The sequence below is a fragment of the Danio aesculapii genome, chromosome 4, assembly GCF_903798145.1.
Source record: "Danio aesculapii chromosome 4, fDanAes4.1, whole genome shotgun sequence".
NCBI classification, from domain to species: Eukaryota; Metazoa; Chordata; class Actinopteri; order Cypriniformes; family Danionidae; genus Danio; species Danio aesculapii.
In genome coordinates this window covers 52,691,140-52,710,015 of record NC_079438.1, presented here as the reverse complement: position 1 = coordinate 52,710,015, position 18,876 = coordinate 52,691,140, and the positions used below count along the sequence as shown (strand labels likewise).

Here is an 18,876-nt window from a genome sequence, read left to right as displayed (position 1 = left end):
TATGTCAAACTGACAAACAAAAATCCCTGTCATTGACTTTCAATGTCTGGAAAAGACTTTGTAAATTTCCATGATACTGGACCATTATAACTGCATGTTAACATGTGGAAACAGGGTTTGCTTGGTCAAAACTTGCATTGCATGTCCTCAATTAATTACCGTCTGCAAATATTATTTTATTGCACTTTCACGTTCTGACCTAATAAGACCGTGGCATCTGCTTACTCATGGCTGATGTATCTGGACTTGGAAAGACAAACGAAGCCCCGATGACTGTGCGTGTTTATTCATCGTGTTCTGACTCAGCAATCCTCTATAGGTGAAGCAGAGCACTGCTAATTCAGTTTAGAAGATGAATATAGCCCTAATCTAATCAATGCATAAAACATTTTGGTACATGAATCACTGACCTTAGCTGAGATAGTGTGCTCTTCCTCTGCAAACAACAAGAAAAAAACAAACACTCTCTTTATGTCAACAAGTAGCAGGCAGTAAATTCTGGAGGGTAGGTAATAAAACTGACATAAATGTTCTCCATACCTTTAAAAGACAAGCAGGAAAGGTTTTCCCCCTTCACTTTGAAAAGAACAGCCTCAAGGTAGCCGTAGTTCACCCACCTGCTGTGTTGAACTAATAAAATGCATGAAAGTGACTCTAAAATGTTGCCTGGGAGATGTGTTCAGCTGCAATGAAACGCGGGTCGTGCTCTCTAAAGGACGAGAATGAACAAACTGACAGAATCACTGTTTCCATGACATCACATGCCCTGCTTTCATATACTTGAAATGCTATATGCTGGCTAGATATAAAACAGAGCACATATAAAACACTGCCTCATTACTCTACTAGTTTTCTATGCCCTGAATGATACAGTGAGCATGAATCTGCATTGGTAAGGGGCTTGATTCAGAATACTGGGACACTGGTGACTCAATAAAATGCGTTAACTCTAATGTAATGTTTCATTTGCAGTCAAAAAAAGTACAGTGGAATATGCTGTTATGCTTTTTTTTCCAAGCCCCTGAACTAAAAAGCTGACTACACCTTAAAGTAAACTTTGCTAACTAATCATCACAAAACAGAAGCTCATACTGGATCATCTACTTACCAAACAGCTTACTTTAAACCAGTGTTTCTCAACCACGTTCCCAGAGGACCACCAAAACTGCATGTTTTGGATGTCTCCTTTGTCTGTCACACCCATTACAGGTCCTTCAGTCTCTGCTAATGTGTTGATGATCAAATCCGGTGTGTTTGGTTAAGGAGGTATGGAAAATATGCAGAGCTGGTGGTCTCCCAGGAACATGGTTGAGAAATACTGCTTTAAACTGTTTTTATTAAAGGACGCTGGTCTGTTGTTCAAGAATTAACAAAGATAAACTCTTGAAAAATAAAACAGAGTAAGAGAGAAGGTGCAAAATAAAATCATGGCACGATATGGATGAAACAATGGCTTTTGCAGCGATCATGAACTAACAAGTAAAGCAGATCAACTTGTATAAAACAAAACAAGTAAAACCTTCTATAGGTACAATTAGAGTCCTTATTTTACTTTGCCAGAGTACATTGCAATACAAATGTCACCCGAATACAAAGAACCCACTTAAAAGTTAATAAATTAACGCAAGGCACTTGGCACTGATAGTCTTAACACTGTGCAAAGGCTTTTCTTTAGTAGCACAGAGATTATAAGTGGCTATATGGCGTATATAGGGCACATAGATAAACAAAAGAAGTCATCCAACGACAAAAGTGTTCAATCATGTTCCTAAAGTTAGACAAACAAATTAGACTTAGTCCTAACTCAAATTAAACATAAGAACCAAGGCATTTAGAGATTATAGAAAATCAGGTACAATCTAAAGCAGTGTTTCCCAAGCCTGTTCCTGAAGGCACACCAACAGTACATATTTTCAACCTTGCCCTAATCAAACACACCTGAATCAACTCATCAGAATATTAGAAGAGAGTCCAAACCCTGAAATGAATGGTTCAGATAAGGGAGACATTCAAAATATGTACTGTTGGTGTGCCTGCATGGTTGGGAAACACTGATACAAAGCAAGACAACAATCTCTTGGAGCAGGATTGGGTTGACTACTTAAAGTAAACATTTCAGAGTTAAACATTTAACTCAGTAAACGATATCCCAAAAAAATGTATAGAAAATATAAATGGTGTTGTATATACACATCATATAACGGAACTAAACCAGTTGGTCTCCTATGATCGGACTAGTTTAATCCCTTGCCCCGTGTCCAGTATGCTGGGAGGAAACCATGAGAGTTTAAGTCTCCGGACGCAGCGTAAACACACACTGCAAAGCCACAGGAGGTTGAGTCCGCAGCACCAGTTTGCTACAGCCACCAGCGGATATGTGGTTTTGGGGAAGTGTGTTTTCCAGTGCTTGGCCACGTCGCTCCCGGTGGGCAGATGAAGGGCATAGTCGCTCCAGGGTTTGGAGACTCCATATATAGCCGATATGACCCTTCCTCTCTCTGACCACTGAATACCGCTTTCAGGATCGCAGTTGTATTTCACCCACTCAGAGGTGAAGTCTCCCAAACGTGGGGGCTCCTGGGATTCAGCATCCTGGACGGGGCTTAATTTGGCTCCCTGCACTGCCACATACATCCCTTCCACTTTCCGCACTGCCTTCACCCACGGTGCAGAGTTCTCAGTGTCCAGGACCAGAATAAGGCGAGAGGAAAAGCTGGAATTCTGTTCCCGCCACATATCAAGGACCTGCTTTATGCGCAAGCAATCGCCACCTATAGACATGGAAATTCAGTCAACAGAAGCTCTCATGTGCATCTTATACAGAGTTCACAGTAGAGCTACAGGATATTGGAAAAATCTAACATTGCGATTTTTTGTTTTATTTATTTTGCAATATGAACATAACTTCAAATGATTTGAATAGCTCTATTTGGAAAGATTTCATTTAGATTGAAGGGGATGATCAAGCACTTTGGTGCATCTGCATAAATTATAATAAAGTACAAGCATAAATAAATAAATGGTTTTTCATGGTTTTCTGGGGAGTCTAACTGTATTTAAGTACAGAATTTGAACAATCAAATGTAAAATAACATGGTCATCATTGGATATATAATCAAAAAAATATTATCTTTAACCATCTTTAATAAATAATCGAATCCTGCGATGTGACTATTGCAGATACACACATTGCGATATCGATGCTCAAATGATATATAGTTCAGCTCTAGTTCACAAAGCATGATTTTCAATGTCATCAGATAAACCCAGGGCTGGATGATATGACAAAAATCCAATATCGCGATACAAAAGTCATCTTATATCCTGATATATCATAATATAGTACCATCTTTGTAACTTCCACCAAATTTGTATTCTTTTATTTAGAAATTATGTGAACACAAAAAGCATGAAGTAGATAATCCGCTTATTACAGTGAGCATACAAAAAAAGATTTAATAAACAAAATATAAAAAAAATAAAAAAATACAGGAGGTTGTTGAATAATAATATTATTAATAATAATAATAATAATAATGACAACAACAATAATAGTAAAAATATATAGACCTATACATATAGACCTATACATGTATTAAAGGTAAAGTAAGGGTATTATTAACCCAGCTCAAAATAAATAATTAAAAGATTAATAATAAACAAATAGATTGAGATATTCAAAACCATGCTGAACCAATTCTGTAATTTATAGTTTATGACATAAAGGACTGTTTCTTTTTTACATTTTAAAGTCTTACTTAGAAATGTGCTCATTATGTGATCATATTTCTCACTTTATTAAGGACAAATGTTTGATTAGAAACGTAAAAAAAATATTATTATTATTAGTAGTAGTAGTAAAATATAAACACTTTTCAAAAACTTGTGATTACAGGTCTAAAATAAAATAAAAAAACTAAAAACATTGCTAAATAAAATGCAAAAAGTATGAATGAGTACCAATTTGCCTCCAATTTCTGCCATTTTACAAAACCTGTTTTGCTCTTTAAAAAAAAAAAAACACTTAGAAAATGATTAATTCATCTATTTGTTGTTATTCTTAATGATTTGCTTTGCTTTTGTAGTACATTTGAACTATAAACCTATGGCACATTCTTTGTAATACTTGCCTCTGATTACATCTCTAGAAGCCCATTGTACAATTATCAACTGCGGCTAAAATAGTGCAGTGTGAACTCTGGATAAAGGTCTTCTCCTGTCCAAATGACTAGAATAAGCTATAACACTTTTCAGTCATTTAGTCAAACATCTGCCAGCACAGGAGTACCTGCACCAGTCTGCATATGGTAAAGAAATTTCCATTCACAAAATACAAAAAGTGTGGACTCAGAAGTGACAGGGTGTTGCTGAAGGGGAAATGGAAAGAGACAGTGAGATCAACATGGTGAAGGTGTAAAAAGTCTGACAGTTCGTGATACTGCGGGAAAGACTGCGAACAACACTCTGGAAGTACTTCGTTCACAAAAAAAAAAAAAAAACTAACGAGGATTCCTAGCTGTTTCTCACCTACCCTGGTCTGATCAAACAGTATGACAGAGGCTGTGACATGCCATATCGCTCATAAGGATTAATACCTCGGCAAGTTGCAGGGACGCACACACAGGCAGGAAGATAAAGCATAGTGGAGCGATGGAGCCAAGATATATCTTTACAGTTCGAAGAGCTTTCAGAGCGATAAATTGCTAAAGCCCAGGCAAACTAAAAGCGCTCGTTCTTTGATCTCTTTTACAAAGACCTGAAAAAAGGGACTGAAGCAATATTGATTTTAGCATTCGAGAGGACCTATAAATAATTCCCAACTGGTGCATAGCATACAGAAGAGAAAAAATAAAAAAATAAAAAAAATAAAAATTCGCTTGAGTCTTCATCTACACACATTAAAAACTGCCTAGACATGAACCAATTCATAAGCTTAACACGTTTGTTTCAGAACCTGGTGTGTTTGCCCCTTTAGCTTGGTTTGTTTGGGCATATGTGAAACCCGCAATCACGCTCTGATCTGCACCAAAACAATCAGTCTAATTGAATGAAGAGGTCTTGGCTCGATTAAAATGAATTCAAGAGGTTCTGTTGTAGTGAGAAAGCAATACGGTTACAGCTAACCAACCAGGCTATATCACTGTGTTTTATGGCTATGTAATAGGCATATCTATATGGCTACAAGAAGAGAGAATGATGAGTAAAGATATCATTCGTATCGTTAAAAGTGTATTTCCTGTGGAATACGAAAGTGAAAGCATGATGTCTAATTGAAAAAATAAACAAAATAATAATATTATATATATATATATATATATATATATATATATATATATATATATATATATATATATATATATATATATATATATATATATATATATGTATATATATGTATATATATGTATATATATGTATCTGTATGTATGATATGGCCACAGCCATATCACCCAGGTCTGAGCCTGGACAGTACCTGGATGGGAGACCACATGGAAAAACTAGGTAGCTGTTGGAAGTGATCTTAAAAGAAGTCTTAATGCCCCAGTGAAGTGAAGGGGACGTTATACTGTCAATGAGCGCCGTCTTTCTGATGAGACGTTAAATTGAGGTCCTGACTCTCTGTGGTCATTAAAAATCCCATGGCACTTCTCGTAAACAGTTGGGGTGTAACCCTGGTGTCCTGACCAAATGTTCTTCATTGGCCTTTACCCATCATGGCCTACCAATCATCCCCATCCACCGAATTGGCTCTATCACTATCTCTCCACTCCTCCTATAGCTGGTGTGTGGTGAGTGCACTGGTGCTGTTGTCCTGTGGCTGCAGTCATATCATCCAAGGGTGTATGGCCACTCGATACATGCGCTTTATAAATACACACATTACATAATATCATCAACTTTTTGGTTAACTCGACTTCTGATATAGGACCGATATATATATATATATATATATATATATATATATATATATATATATATATATATATATATATAGGTCCTATATCAGAAGTCGAGTTAACCAAAAAGTTGGTGATATTATGTATATATATATATATATATATATATATATATATATATATATATATATATATATATATATGTATGTATGTATGTATGTATGTATGTATGTATGTATATATATATATATATATATATATATATATATATATATATATATATATATATATATATATATATATATATATATATATATATATATATATATATATATATATATATATATATATATATATATATAGGTCCTATATCAGAAGTCGAGTTAACCAAAAAGTTGATGATATTATGTATATATATATATTATGTATATATATATATATTTATATATATATATATATATATAAATATATATATATATACATAATATATATATATACATAATATCATCAACTTTTTGGTTAACTCGACTTCTGATATAGGACCTATATATATATATATATATATATATATATATATATATATATATATATATATATATATATATATATATATATATATATATAGGTCCTATATCAGAAGTCGAGTTAACCAAAAAGTTGATGATATTATGTATATATATATATTATGTATATATATATATATTTATATATATATATATATATATATATATATATATATATTTATATATATATATATATATATATATATATATATATATATATATATATATATATATATATATATATATATATATATATATATATATATATATATATATATATATATATATATATATTTTACAACACTTGACAGTTGAAATAAAGCTATGTATGAGAAATTCTTACCTCTGATTTATATTTGGTGGTGATGATCTGTCTAAGAGTGTCACCATTCAAAATGAAAGCGCACATTTTAGCTTACATCTCATTTATCATCATAATAAATTTAAATAATGATGTATGACGGCTGAGGAGAGTTTACTCGCACTTGACTTGTTTTAACTATTTTGGTCTGATAAGATACTTTGCGTTGTGAAAGCGAACCCCATCAAAAACAAAAAAGCAACACTGTTACGATTTTAATCCCTGCAAATTAAACAATCAATCTACAGGTGTGAAAGCAACCTAAGATAACATCTACCCTATTGGGATCCAGATCTTACCTGCAAGAGTCCAGTCTCCGCTGGGAAGCGTGTGTCCGCTGTAGTATAAAATATAGGTGTCGTGCCTCGGGCCTTCAGCGGTGCAGAGCTCCAGAAAGGAGCGCAGTTTGACTAGCAGGGTGTCGAGGCTTAGACTGGTGGAATAGTCACACCCAAACGTCTGGATAAGGTGATGGGAGAAGAGCCGTTGCACTGCATTCAAAGTAGATGTGGAGTGCAATTCCTGGACTTGTCCTGGAGGCAACAGCACTGGTTGACCATCCGCACTGCATCCCATATAAAAAAATAAATAAATAAATTAAAAAAAGAGGAAAAGGTGATCAGTGAAATATGGGAGAGAGCATTGTGCTTCTGAATTTCTAACTGGGTCACCTTAACTTTCTGAGTGTACACAAAACATGCACAATTAAGAGCAAAAAGGGCTTTAAAAAAATAGTACAAAAAGATAAGGAAGAAAGAAAAGAAAAAGGCCGTGATGAGAATGATGTTAACTCAAAAGCAAGCAATTCAGCAGCTCTTCTCAGGGTCAGCCTAACCTGTTCTGCCTTTCTAAAAGAGCATGTCAAAGACTTCCTGTTGTAACTATCGCTCAGAACAGCCCTAGCTAATAACAAGTCGATAATTAATAGCTAAGATCATTATGACCTCCGCATCCTTGGTTCTCTAAAAATCATTGCAACAAATCCAAGTATTTTTTGGTGGCAGGGTTGAAAGACTAATTCCCAAGGGTACCTATGCTTGCCGAAGACTGAAATGGCAAATGTAAGGCATGGTGACCCATAAAAACTACCTAGGCAGGTGCTGAGCTATTTAAGCAGAAATTACTGCATTTCTGAGTTCGTCAGGAGTGACTTTGTTCTCCTCCTCCTCTCTCTCTCTCCCTTTCAATAGTTCTGAATTTTCTTCTCAATCCATCTGCTCAACCCATCCCGATACAATGCGTCTCTTTCATAATCAACAGCATTTTAAGCACCAAAAATACTATCATCATGACCTAAAGGCAACATTTCTGCTGAAATGACATTATGCTCAACTTTCAGCTTTTATAAGCTACATGGCATTTATACGAGGAGATAAACGCAATTTTCATTAAGAGGACTAACAAATTGTGCACAGCTTTTATTATGAACTTCTAAAACACTTTCTGGGTGAGCCATCTGAATTTCTGGAGGACGGCCAGAGCTCTTTCCTTTTTAAATGTGAGAGGAACCGGTACAGTGGCATCTGTTAAGAATAAAAACAAGCTCTCGCTGGTAAAAGCAAACCCGTCGACCTGAGCATTTCATCCCTCCCTCCTCTCTCATCTTCCCAAGAGGCTCTTGTCATGGTATAAACATGATCTGTACCCATCAGATGGAAGATTACACCTTGCTACATTCCTCTCCTGCGCTTGCTTTTCACCAAGAGTGCTGGAATACTGAGCGTGAAGAGGCTGTGGAGCTGCATCCTAATCCACATCATAATCAGCGGCCTGACTGACGGCATGCCCTGCACCCCACCCTCGCTTGCATTCAGTATGCATGGCAGAAGCCTCTCCCAGCGGGACCGGCAATAGAGCAAGTTTATTAAAGCCTATGAGTTTATTTAAAGTTTGGCATGTGTTTATATAGATTTAATCAAAGCCGTTTGTTCCACTGCAAAGGACTAATGAGCAAGAGAAGGGCAGCAGATCATTTTCCTTTACATTGTAATTATGATCATTAATCATCTTCCTAATTTAGGTGCACATCCGAAACAAACTGTTTTTGACCTACTTTTTAGCAATTCATAATAGCATATATAATATCAAACTGGTTTATTTTATGAACAACAATGAACAAAAATGTGAACTGTGTTAGTAAAGAATGGTCATTTACATTACATCTACTGTAAAATTCATTACAAAAACAAAAATATCCTTAATTTAAAACCTTTCTAACTGAAGTAAAACTCTAAGGGTGTGAATTTGTCATTAAAGCAGGGATTATAGCAGGGAACCCCTCTAAAAGTTTGGCCATGTCTACACTAATGCAGATATTTTTGAAAACACTCCATGTCCACACTATCATTTCCAACTCTTTCTGTCATCCACACTAAGGGAGCTTTCACACCTAGACCTTTGTTTCGGAACCTGGTGCATTTCCCCAGTTAGCGTGGTTCGTTTGGCATATGTGAATCCAGCAATCGTGCTCGGATCTGCGCCAAAACAATCGGTCTGAGATCACCTGAATGAGGTGGTCCCGGCACGATTGAAACGAACTCTGAAACGGATCGATTGTAGTGAGAAAGCAAAACGATCCGAGCCTGGCTATATCACAGTGTAGTTTGGAAATGTAATAGGCATATACAGTATATGGCTTTATGAAGAGAGAATTATAAGTAGGGTGGGATGTCATTCCTAACGGTAAATGTGCGTTTCATGTTAAATACGAAAGTGAAAGTATGCTGAACTATTAATGAGAGCGGTTTATCCGTAAGGAAAACTGCCCGAACTGCAGTCTTGGTTTATCTGTTATTTCTCTCAATAATGTAAAGCCTATAATGCATTATTCTAGCCAAGGGGTCTGTATGAGAGAGTCTTACCTCTGATTTATACTTGGTGATGACGTCTGTGGGTGTCACCATTCAAAATGAAAGCGCAGCTTTTCGCTTATAATGTCTTATTGCTCATCGTCATAAATTAAAATAAGGACGCATGACAACTGAGCGGGACTCTGCAAATCAAACCGTGAAACTCTGACCAATGTGAGGAGAGTTTACTCGCACGTGACTTGTTTTAGCTCTTTTGGTCCGTTTAGAAACTTGAAAGCGAACCGGACCAAGTACAAAGTGCAACACTGTAACAATTTGAATCCCTGTTTCGGAACAGGACAGGTGTGAAAGCACCCTAAAATGCCTGAAAAACGCTTTGGTTCATGTACCGGGAGCATGCACACATGTAGGACGCTGCTGCTGAACAACAGCTCCCATAAACATTCTGTGACCTTTAAAGAAAGGCAATATGGAGCATGTACAAACTGACATTAATTTTTAATAACGCTGTCAAAATGGACAGCATTCAAAACATCTACTTTATAATGTCATCTACGATGTTAGCTTAATTGGTCACATGACTGCGTCGCATGCCTAAAATGCTTTATTTTTCGAAATCCTCAGTTTACAGAGCGACGCTTTTCAAATGTATCCAAATTTGGACAGCGTTTTCAAAAAGATATGTTTTGGTTTCCTACAAACACCGTTTTAGTGTGGACGAAAGGCCAAAATGGAGAGAAAAATATGCATTTTTAAAGAAAAATCGTATTAGAGTGAACATGGCCTTTATACAAATATTTTATAACATGACTCCTTTTACTTTTTTGGTCTAACACTTTTGCCTTTAAAAAATGTACCATAAGGATTGACTAAACACACATAATAATTAATAAATACTAATAAAAAGATGTGGACACCAGTCAATTATTTGGTCTTACATAACGTGCATTTGTTGGAATTTGAAGGAAATTTGAAGGAAATGTGATTTACAATGATTGGCAGTGTCTTTTTTATTTCATTCAGAGTTTAATTTATTGGTATTAGCAGAATTTTAATTAACTCCCAAAAGCATGAAATAAAGGAGAGTCACAATAGACTTTTCATTCCATTAACTTCATTCACGAACTCCAAATAAATGTATGCAAACACCAGAGAGGGAAAACAAGCTCATGCATAGTTTTTCCCCATTTCACTGCATTTGGGTAAGTGTAAGCTGCAAATTGATATACCATAAAAGTATATGACCAAATAGAAGAAGGCAGTGTTGAAATTAAGTCCCTTGTATAATTTTAGATTTCTTATATTCATTTCAGATTTCTTATCGTCTTCGTGTTAAATGTATGTATTCAAATAGAAGCCGCAGAGCATCTCTGACATGCAAGTCAGAAAATGTCTTTGTACACTATATAATTGCTGAACGAGTATACGATGTGTATGTGCATTTACCTGCTGTAGCAAGTGGGAATTACCACCGCATATCCAACACAGGTGCCTCCCAAACAGTTGCCCAGTTCATGGAAGAGTCCATGAGCCAGAGACTCCAGTGGCAGGACCACTAAAAACACACTCATGAAGAGTCCATTAGCGACCTGCAAAGAGAAAGCCTCAGTGATCAACAACTCTGAAGTCAAATCAAAGGGAGAGATGTAGCGCATCCAATCTATAAAGTCTGACTGCAAGGTTAATTTTAAAACTATTCCACTTAAAACACAGCTTCTGTTTCCAGACACACTCAAATTACCGCTGATCAAACAATATTTACTAAAGAAATGAAGCGCTGAATTTGCTTCAGAAGTTGGATAATATTAGCACGCTTCTTATAACTGTAGAACACATTTCACCATTAATCCTCAAGTGGATTACTATGAAGGTTATATTAGGCACTTGTGCCCAAAGCACTTGGCTGGTTTATTGAGTTGTCCTCAATTAATATTAGCAATCATTGGAGCAGATAAGACATAATGTGCAGTTTTTAGTTGTTAATTGTAAGTTAAATGAACATAAAAGCAGATATTCTACTCTAAAGAATGCTTTAACAGACCGTTTGATTGACAGGTGCCAATCTAACCAATCAGATTGCTGATATTGTGTTCTCTGTGGTTGTTCAGAAATGTAAGTGAACAAGCCAGCATGTTCCTCAACTCTAAGCTCATAATCTTGACGGCTGCTTTAATTCTACTTTTTTTTTAATCTGTCAATCAAGACATGAATGAAACCATCTGTTGTTTTCCTTGTTTTATATCTTTTTATTCTCTTTTCTGCATCTACAGTAAACTGTTTTGACACAATCTGCATTGTAAAAGCGCTTGAGCAATAAAGGTGAATTGAACTGAATTTCCTCAGTCACAACTTGATGCGGTAGAATGGTTTTACACAGTGACCTTAGATCTATAACTGCAGTCCTTTTTTTTATAAACTTCAGTTTAATCACTTATACAAGCTTGAACATAAAACATGGATGCATTGCATACTGCAAAGTATTCTGCCTAAAATTAACATGCATGTTTTATAGAAATTATTTATTTTTTTATTTAGTTTTTAGTATAGACGTTTTTTTAATGTAAAGATAAAATGTTTTACCTGCCACGAAACCGCCCCAAGGATAATAGTGGACATCAGGCAGAAGAGCACGAGCCGTTCGGAGATGAGGCAGAAGTGCCGCATGCCCCTGGAGGCCATGATTCTATCCAGATTGAGCGTTTGTAAGCGTTGCGCTGCCCACACTTTCTGACACTCACTAAGCTTAGTGTGAAAACACCACAGAGTGACGAGGAAAACCATGTGGCAGAGGATCCACAACAGGCCAAAAGTGCAGAAGCCAGGGATGACCAGATACCAGTCTTTCAGGTTACCTAATTTAAAGGCACAGACCACAAAGAACGCCAGCTCGATGAGTGCCAGCGGAAACAGAGAAAATCTCCTCCACAGGCGGCCGCCAGAGAGAAACTGCTTCCATCGCTCTGTTGCAGTCAAGCTGCTGAAGTAGACGTCCAAAAGGGGCTCGCAGATAAGCCGTCCCAGGTAGCAGCTGAGCGCGAAGGGGTTTGTTTGGATTTTTAAGGACTGGAAAAAAGTAACGGCGGCGATCACAGAAAAGCACACTAGATTAGGGAGAGCCAAGGGTGACTTCATGCGGAGGTCTACAATGAGGGCGGTTAATGCAATCGTTAAAGCAATCATGGCTAAAGATTTATCAAAAACCAAGCTGATGCTGGCAACCCCAAATCCCAGGAGCTCTAAAAGCTCGGACGAAGTGACGACGACTGGTTTGTATTTAGGATAAGCACACAGACGTTCTGTTAATGCCCAGAGTATCCGGATTGAAACACTAGAAAGCAACAGGTAGTTTGTGGCCTGCTCTTTTATGTCATTGTCCAGAGATGGGCTGTTTAGGAAGCACAGGAGACCCTGGAGGAAGCCGAACCACAGGTGGAAGAGACTCAAACTGGCAGACTCCATTGAGAAGTAGTAGTAGAGGATGCAGGCGATGGCCGAAACGAACAAACCCAAGATGAAGATGACCAGAATCATGGTCTCTGAGGTCTGCTCCCATCGTACGTACATTCCCAGGCACACGGCTACAAGTAAGTTGAAGCTGGAGAGATACCCTAGACAGCGGAGGGAGGACCACATGTCCACACTCTTGTCGGACTTCTGGCCTGACATTTTTGAGTATTAATGAAGAGGATTAATACTTCACTCCTCAAAGTCTACAAAAACAGATAATGATGAGGCATTCCACTGAAATCAATAGGAGAGATAGAAAAAACAGAGTTAGTACCAACATAAAACAACAACTACAACATAAATGCTTTCCAGATTATGATCTTGAAAACACATATTGATTAAAAAAACCACCAACTCACTCATCTCACTTTGAATATGTAATCAAAGAATGGCATCAAAAAGTAATATGCAAGTAAATTGATGTAAAGTTGCTTTAATATTCTCACATTCTGACTTTCTCCTTAAAGATATCATTTCAGAAAAGTATTCTTTGCAAATTCTAAATAGTGAAATCATATTAGCAGCCAATGACTATCAAAGTACAACATTGTTCACATATTTCAAATAAATAGTGCTAATGTTGTTTTCAAGTTATACTTGCATGTGATTTTAGACCAAATATTCAAAGTGCCATATAGGGAGCATGTCACAAGTTGTCACTGAATGAATGCGCAAATATAAAACCAACTTTACCTCCATTGAAAGTGATTAGATCATATTGAGGGATACTGGTACAGCTTTTGCTCAGTTAAATCAGAAGGTTTGGAGTCTAAAGTCCAGTTACACAAGGCCTGTGGCCAGAAAAGGGTGGTTCTTTTAGTTATATATTTTTTTAAGTGTAGCTTTTTGCAGTTATTTACCTCATTTTCTATTTAATTAAGATATTTTAATACTGCACTTTAAGCACTTTTTTGCAGGATCAGCTTGTCGAATGGTTACCACACTTTTACATTTCCTTAAGATTTCAAATAAATCAGTTCAGATGCAAAAACCTCTAAGAGCCATCTGAAATGTGTGTTTTTCTCAGCCTCCTATTCATGGTCAGTTATTTCATCTCTAAAATCAGTAAAAATAACCTATTTTTTGCCATAAGAGTAAAACTACTGAAACTAAACACCACAGATTGAAAAACAAAATGATGATTTTAGATTTCAGACGGCACTTTGAGGTTTTTGCATCAAAACTCTACATATATACAAAATATACAATACTTATTTAAAAATATAAATTTATTACATCGTATATCGTTAGAAAAAATAAGAATCTGTTAAAGTTTTTTTTAAAAGTATGGCCTATTATCATGTATCAGGCAAATAACAAACTGGCCAGCACGTTCAACTTCCTTAGTCAAAATTTGGGATACCGAATTTGTCACCAACAGTACTGACAGCCAACACAGGATTCCGCTTGGTCTTTCACAATTCATTATAGCATAGCAGTCAAAATAGGACAAATGAGGACATATATCAGTGAGGGGGAACCCACCCTAGCTATAGGCCTGTGTGTTGTATCTAAAAGAGGGAACTGAATGGTTTTAGCCAAATGTTTTACTTAAATAGCTTTTGTGAAAATATAATGTCAAAAAAACTACATGTACAAAAAAGTAAGGTACATTTGAAACTATTTTACATCTTTATTCAGACAACAAATCTATTTACGCAGATATAAAACAACTTGCTTCTTCTGACCTGTATATATATACACATACATACAGTGCATCCTATAGTATTTATAGCGCTTCACTTTTTCCACATGTTTTTGTTACAGCCTTATTCCCAAATGGATTTACTTTTGGAATAAGGCTGCAGACAATTCTACAGACAATTCCTTTGTCTTCATGCTTGGTTTGTGCTTTGACATGCACTGTCAACCCTGGGACCTTATATAGGCAGGTGTATGCCTTTTCAAATCATGTCCAATCAACTAAATGTACCACAGGTGAACTCCAATTAAGCTGCTGAAACATCTCAAGAATGCTCAGTTGAAACAGAATGTACATGAGCTCAATTTAGAGCTTCACGGCAAAGGCTGTGATTACTTATGTACATGTGGTTTTTCAGGGTTTTTATTTTTAGCAAATTTGCAAGAATTTCAAAAAAACACTGTCATTATGGGGTGTTGTGTGTAGAATGTTGAGGAAATAAATTAATTTAATCCATTTCGGAATAAGGCTGTAACATAAATAAATTTGAAAAAAGTGAAGCGCTATGAACACTTTCTGGATGCACTGTATATATCAGCCCTGAGAAACCTTTATAGTGACTAGCCATGCTGTCGTTTAAATATACCGCTACAAAAAAGAGAGATAGCTATGAGATGTTTGAAGATATTATGGCCATACTAATTTCTGACAACAATATGTATGCATGCATATATTTTAAAGAGAATCAGTTTAATGTACTGTAATGTAATTTTACCTCAATTGGAAGTGATTAGATTATATTGAGGAATAGTGCTCCAGCTTTCACTCAGTTAAACCTCAATGTTTGGAGTCTAAAGTCCAGTTACACAATCTAAGAGTGGGAACTGAATGGTTTAACTCAAACGTTTAAATAGCTTTTGTGAAAATGTAACGTAAAAGTACACAAGCAATTATTTTCCATCATCATTCAAATGTATTTACACAAAAAATAAACTTGTTCTGAACTGTACTCAAATTATTGAGGTAAAGTGTTTTACATTCGCACATTCGTTCATTTTTTAACAATGACAACTTGTGACGTGGTGCCTATATTGTTTATCATGCTATCTTGAATATCTGGTCTGAAATCGCATGCAAGTATGGTTCAAAACAACATTAGCACTATTTAAATGACTGTAAACAATGTTGTTTTTTGATTTCCTCATTCAGAATTTGCAGACAACACTTTTCTGAAATTATATAATTAAGGAGAAACTCTGAATGTGGAAACACAAAACCAACTTTACCTCAATATATACATTTAGTATACATAAAATGTTGTACACACACACACACACACACACACACACACACACACACACACACACACACACACACACACACACACATATATATATATATATATATATATATATAAAGGTATACTAAATACAGTTACTTAACATAAATTATTTATAAATATCTTAGCCCTGAGAAACCTTCATGACTTAGTGACTAGCAAAAACTTCAACTAGCCATGCTGTCGTTTAAATATAACGATACAAAAAGATATATATATATATATATATATATATATATATATATATATATATATATATATATACATATATATATATATATATATATATATATATATATATATACATATATATATATATATATATATATATATATATATATATATGTATGTATATATATATATATATATATATATATATATATATATATATATATATATGAGATGTTTGAGGATATTATGGCCATACGAATGGCTGACAATGATATGTAAGGTATACACAACGTATACATAACAGATACGTATATTTTAAACAGAATCCGTGTAATGCATATTTTCAACTGCGTTTGTCCAGTAACCCTAACGTTAAATGTCAGACCAGAAACTGCCACATACTCAGTCTTGACTCTCCACTTTAACAACACTGTAAGGATTAAAATGCCGCACTAACGAATCAAAATATGAGCATTGACTACTGTTCTTCACAAGTATTATATATCTATAAATATTATAGATAAAAGCAATATTATTCTTACATTTGTTTATGGCAAAGAGATTTTGGCTTCCCCATAGCCATGATGCTTCCGGACTCCAAGCTACGGCGCCACAGAAGGGTCAAAGGACAAGTGCAAAATCAGCGAAGAAATACTTCACTTTCTTTATACACACACAAAAAACGGTCCAAAACAGTGCTTTCAACAACACGTATACACTTAAAATATGATACAATTCTTGAAGTTTTGGGAGGGACAAATAAATTTTTTTTATGTTCAATCCACTTACGATTGTACAAACTAATAAGTAAATTTTATTCTAAATCGATTGTGTGATTTTTATTTTGCAGAGTCGGCTAAAAAAATGTATGTGCTCAAAATAAAGCTAGGCTGCATGTGTATTATATACACATGTCTTGTTGCCTATCCAAGTTTTAGGAACAACACTAGTAGGAACTTTAGGAACTTCTAGTTGATCGTTTGGTATCAGAAGTGGCTTATATAAAAGGCAAAGGTTACGCCTATTTTACCAAAATAAAATATGATCATGCCTTGATTTTTAATTATTTAATTAGCACAGTAAGGTCTGACTTTGCTTAGACAGAAGTCTTGTCTCTCAACAGAAATAATGTACAGTAAGCGTTCTTGCAGGACTTCCAGAGTTCATCAAGATTCTTTGGATTCATCTTCAATGCCTCCTCCTTCATCTTACTCCAGACATATGCTCAATAATGTTCATTTCTGGTGACTGGGCTGGCCAATTCTGCAGCACCTTGACCTTCTTTGCTTTCAGGAACTTTGATGTGGAGGCTGAAGTATGAGAAGGAGCGCTATCCTGCTGAAGAATTTGCCCTCTTCTGTGGTTTATAATGTAATGGGCAGCACAAATGTTTTGATAGCTCAGACTGTTGATGTTGAAATCCTAAATACTAAATGTAACCCCAAACCTTGATTTTTCCTTCACCAAACTTGACTGATTTCTATGAGAATCTTGGGTCCATGTGGGTTCCAGTAGGTCTTCTGCAGTAATTGTGATGATTGAGATGCAGTTCATACAGTTATATATATATATATATATATATATATATATATATATATATATATATATATATATATATATATATATATATATATATATATATATATATATGTGTGTGTGTGTAAAAAAAAAAAAAAAAAAAAAAAAAAAAAAAAAATATATATATATATATATATATATATATATATATATATATATATATATATATATATATATATATATATATATATATATATCATAAATAAATTTTTTAGGATGTTGCATAATAAACAGAATTTAAAAATTAATTTGTGTGTGTATATGTATATGTGTACTATATGTGTGTGTGTGTGTGTACATGAGTATGTGTGTGTGTGTAATGGTTTTGTATATATTATTAATTAAGCGTTTCAAGCGCAGGCTGAGAAGAAAAACGTCATGCAGTCATGCAGTTTTTATGAAGTACTTAATTGATTTGTTTATTTGCATAACTCCATACTTTCCGAATGGCCAAGCTATACTGTATGTTGTTCCAGGTAAAAACAAGAAAAAATAAAACACTTAAAATGAAACATTATATCAGAAAGCATAAATCTCTCCGTGTGCTATAAAGGCATGGTGGCAAACAGTAATCAGTGAAGGTTTGCTCTCCTTTTATGATCAACCCTGAAAATGGAGCCTTGGAGAAGAAGTGTGGCATTTTCTCCTGCGTAGGTAGAAGCTCCCCGACTGGGTAAATACAAGGCAGGCTGCCTCCCACACAAACTTCTGCACGCATGAGACCAAAAAAGAGGAACAGAGAGAAGTCATGAGCTCCCACAGCTGTCTACCTACATCAAGCAGGTCTGTGATACCTGGAGAAAGCCTTTCCCATTTATCTCAATGGCAGCTGTTTGGTGCATGGATGGCAAATGGTTATTGTCAATGGTTCACAGCTCTTTAGGGGAATGATCGAATGAATAAGTAAATAAAATATTTACTATTACCTATTTAAAATTATCAAATGAATAAATACATTTTTTTTATCCAGCTTAAATTTCGTAACCATTATGTTCAATACCTAAACAA

General features: G+C 35.2%; 1 protein-coding gene across 1 annotated transcript; it reads right to left on the bottom strand.

The window, feature by feature from the left end:
- Positions 1 to 1,438: 1,438 nt before the first annotated feature.
- tmem168a (transmembrane protein 168a) lies at positions 1,439 to 16,909 on the bottom strand. Its single transcript, XM_056456055.1, has 5 exons — positions 16,833 to 16,909; positions 12,212 to 13,372; positions 11,078 to 11,220; positions 7,121 to 7,386; positions 1,439 to 2,771 (listed from the first exon to the last, which is right to left on the bottom strand). The coding sequence occupies exons 2-5, from the start codon at positions 13,295 to 13,297 to the stop codon at positions 2,224 to 2,226; spliced, it is 2,043 nt and encodes a 680-aa protein (XP_056312030.1). The 5' UTR covers positions 13,298 to 13,372; positions 16,833 to 16,909; the 3' UTR covers positions 1,439 to 2,223.
- Between the last annotated feature and the right edge of the window lie 1,967 nt (positions 16,910 to 18,876).

What these genes read in the sequence shown, in the direction of transcription:
- tmem168a (XM_056456055.1), bottom strand. Translation starts at nt 13,297, where the DNA reads ATGTCAGGCCAGAAGTCCGACAAGAGTGTGGACATGTGGTCCTCCCTC. An exon ending in ATTCCCACTTGCTACAGCAG is followed by an intron (nt 7,387 to 11,077) that starts GTAAATGCACAT and finishes TATGGGATGCAG; the next exon opens with TGCGGATGGTCAACCAGTGC. An exon ending in CGGAGACTGGACTCTTGCAG is followed by an intron (nt 2,772 to 7,120) that starts GTAAGATCTGGA and finishes CCATGTCTATAG; the next exon opens with GTGGCGATTGCTTGCGCATA.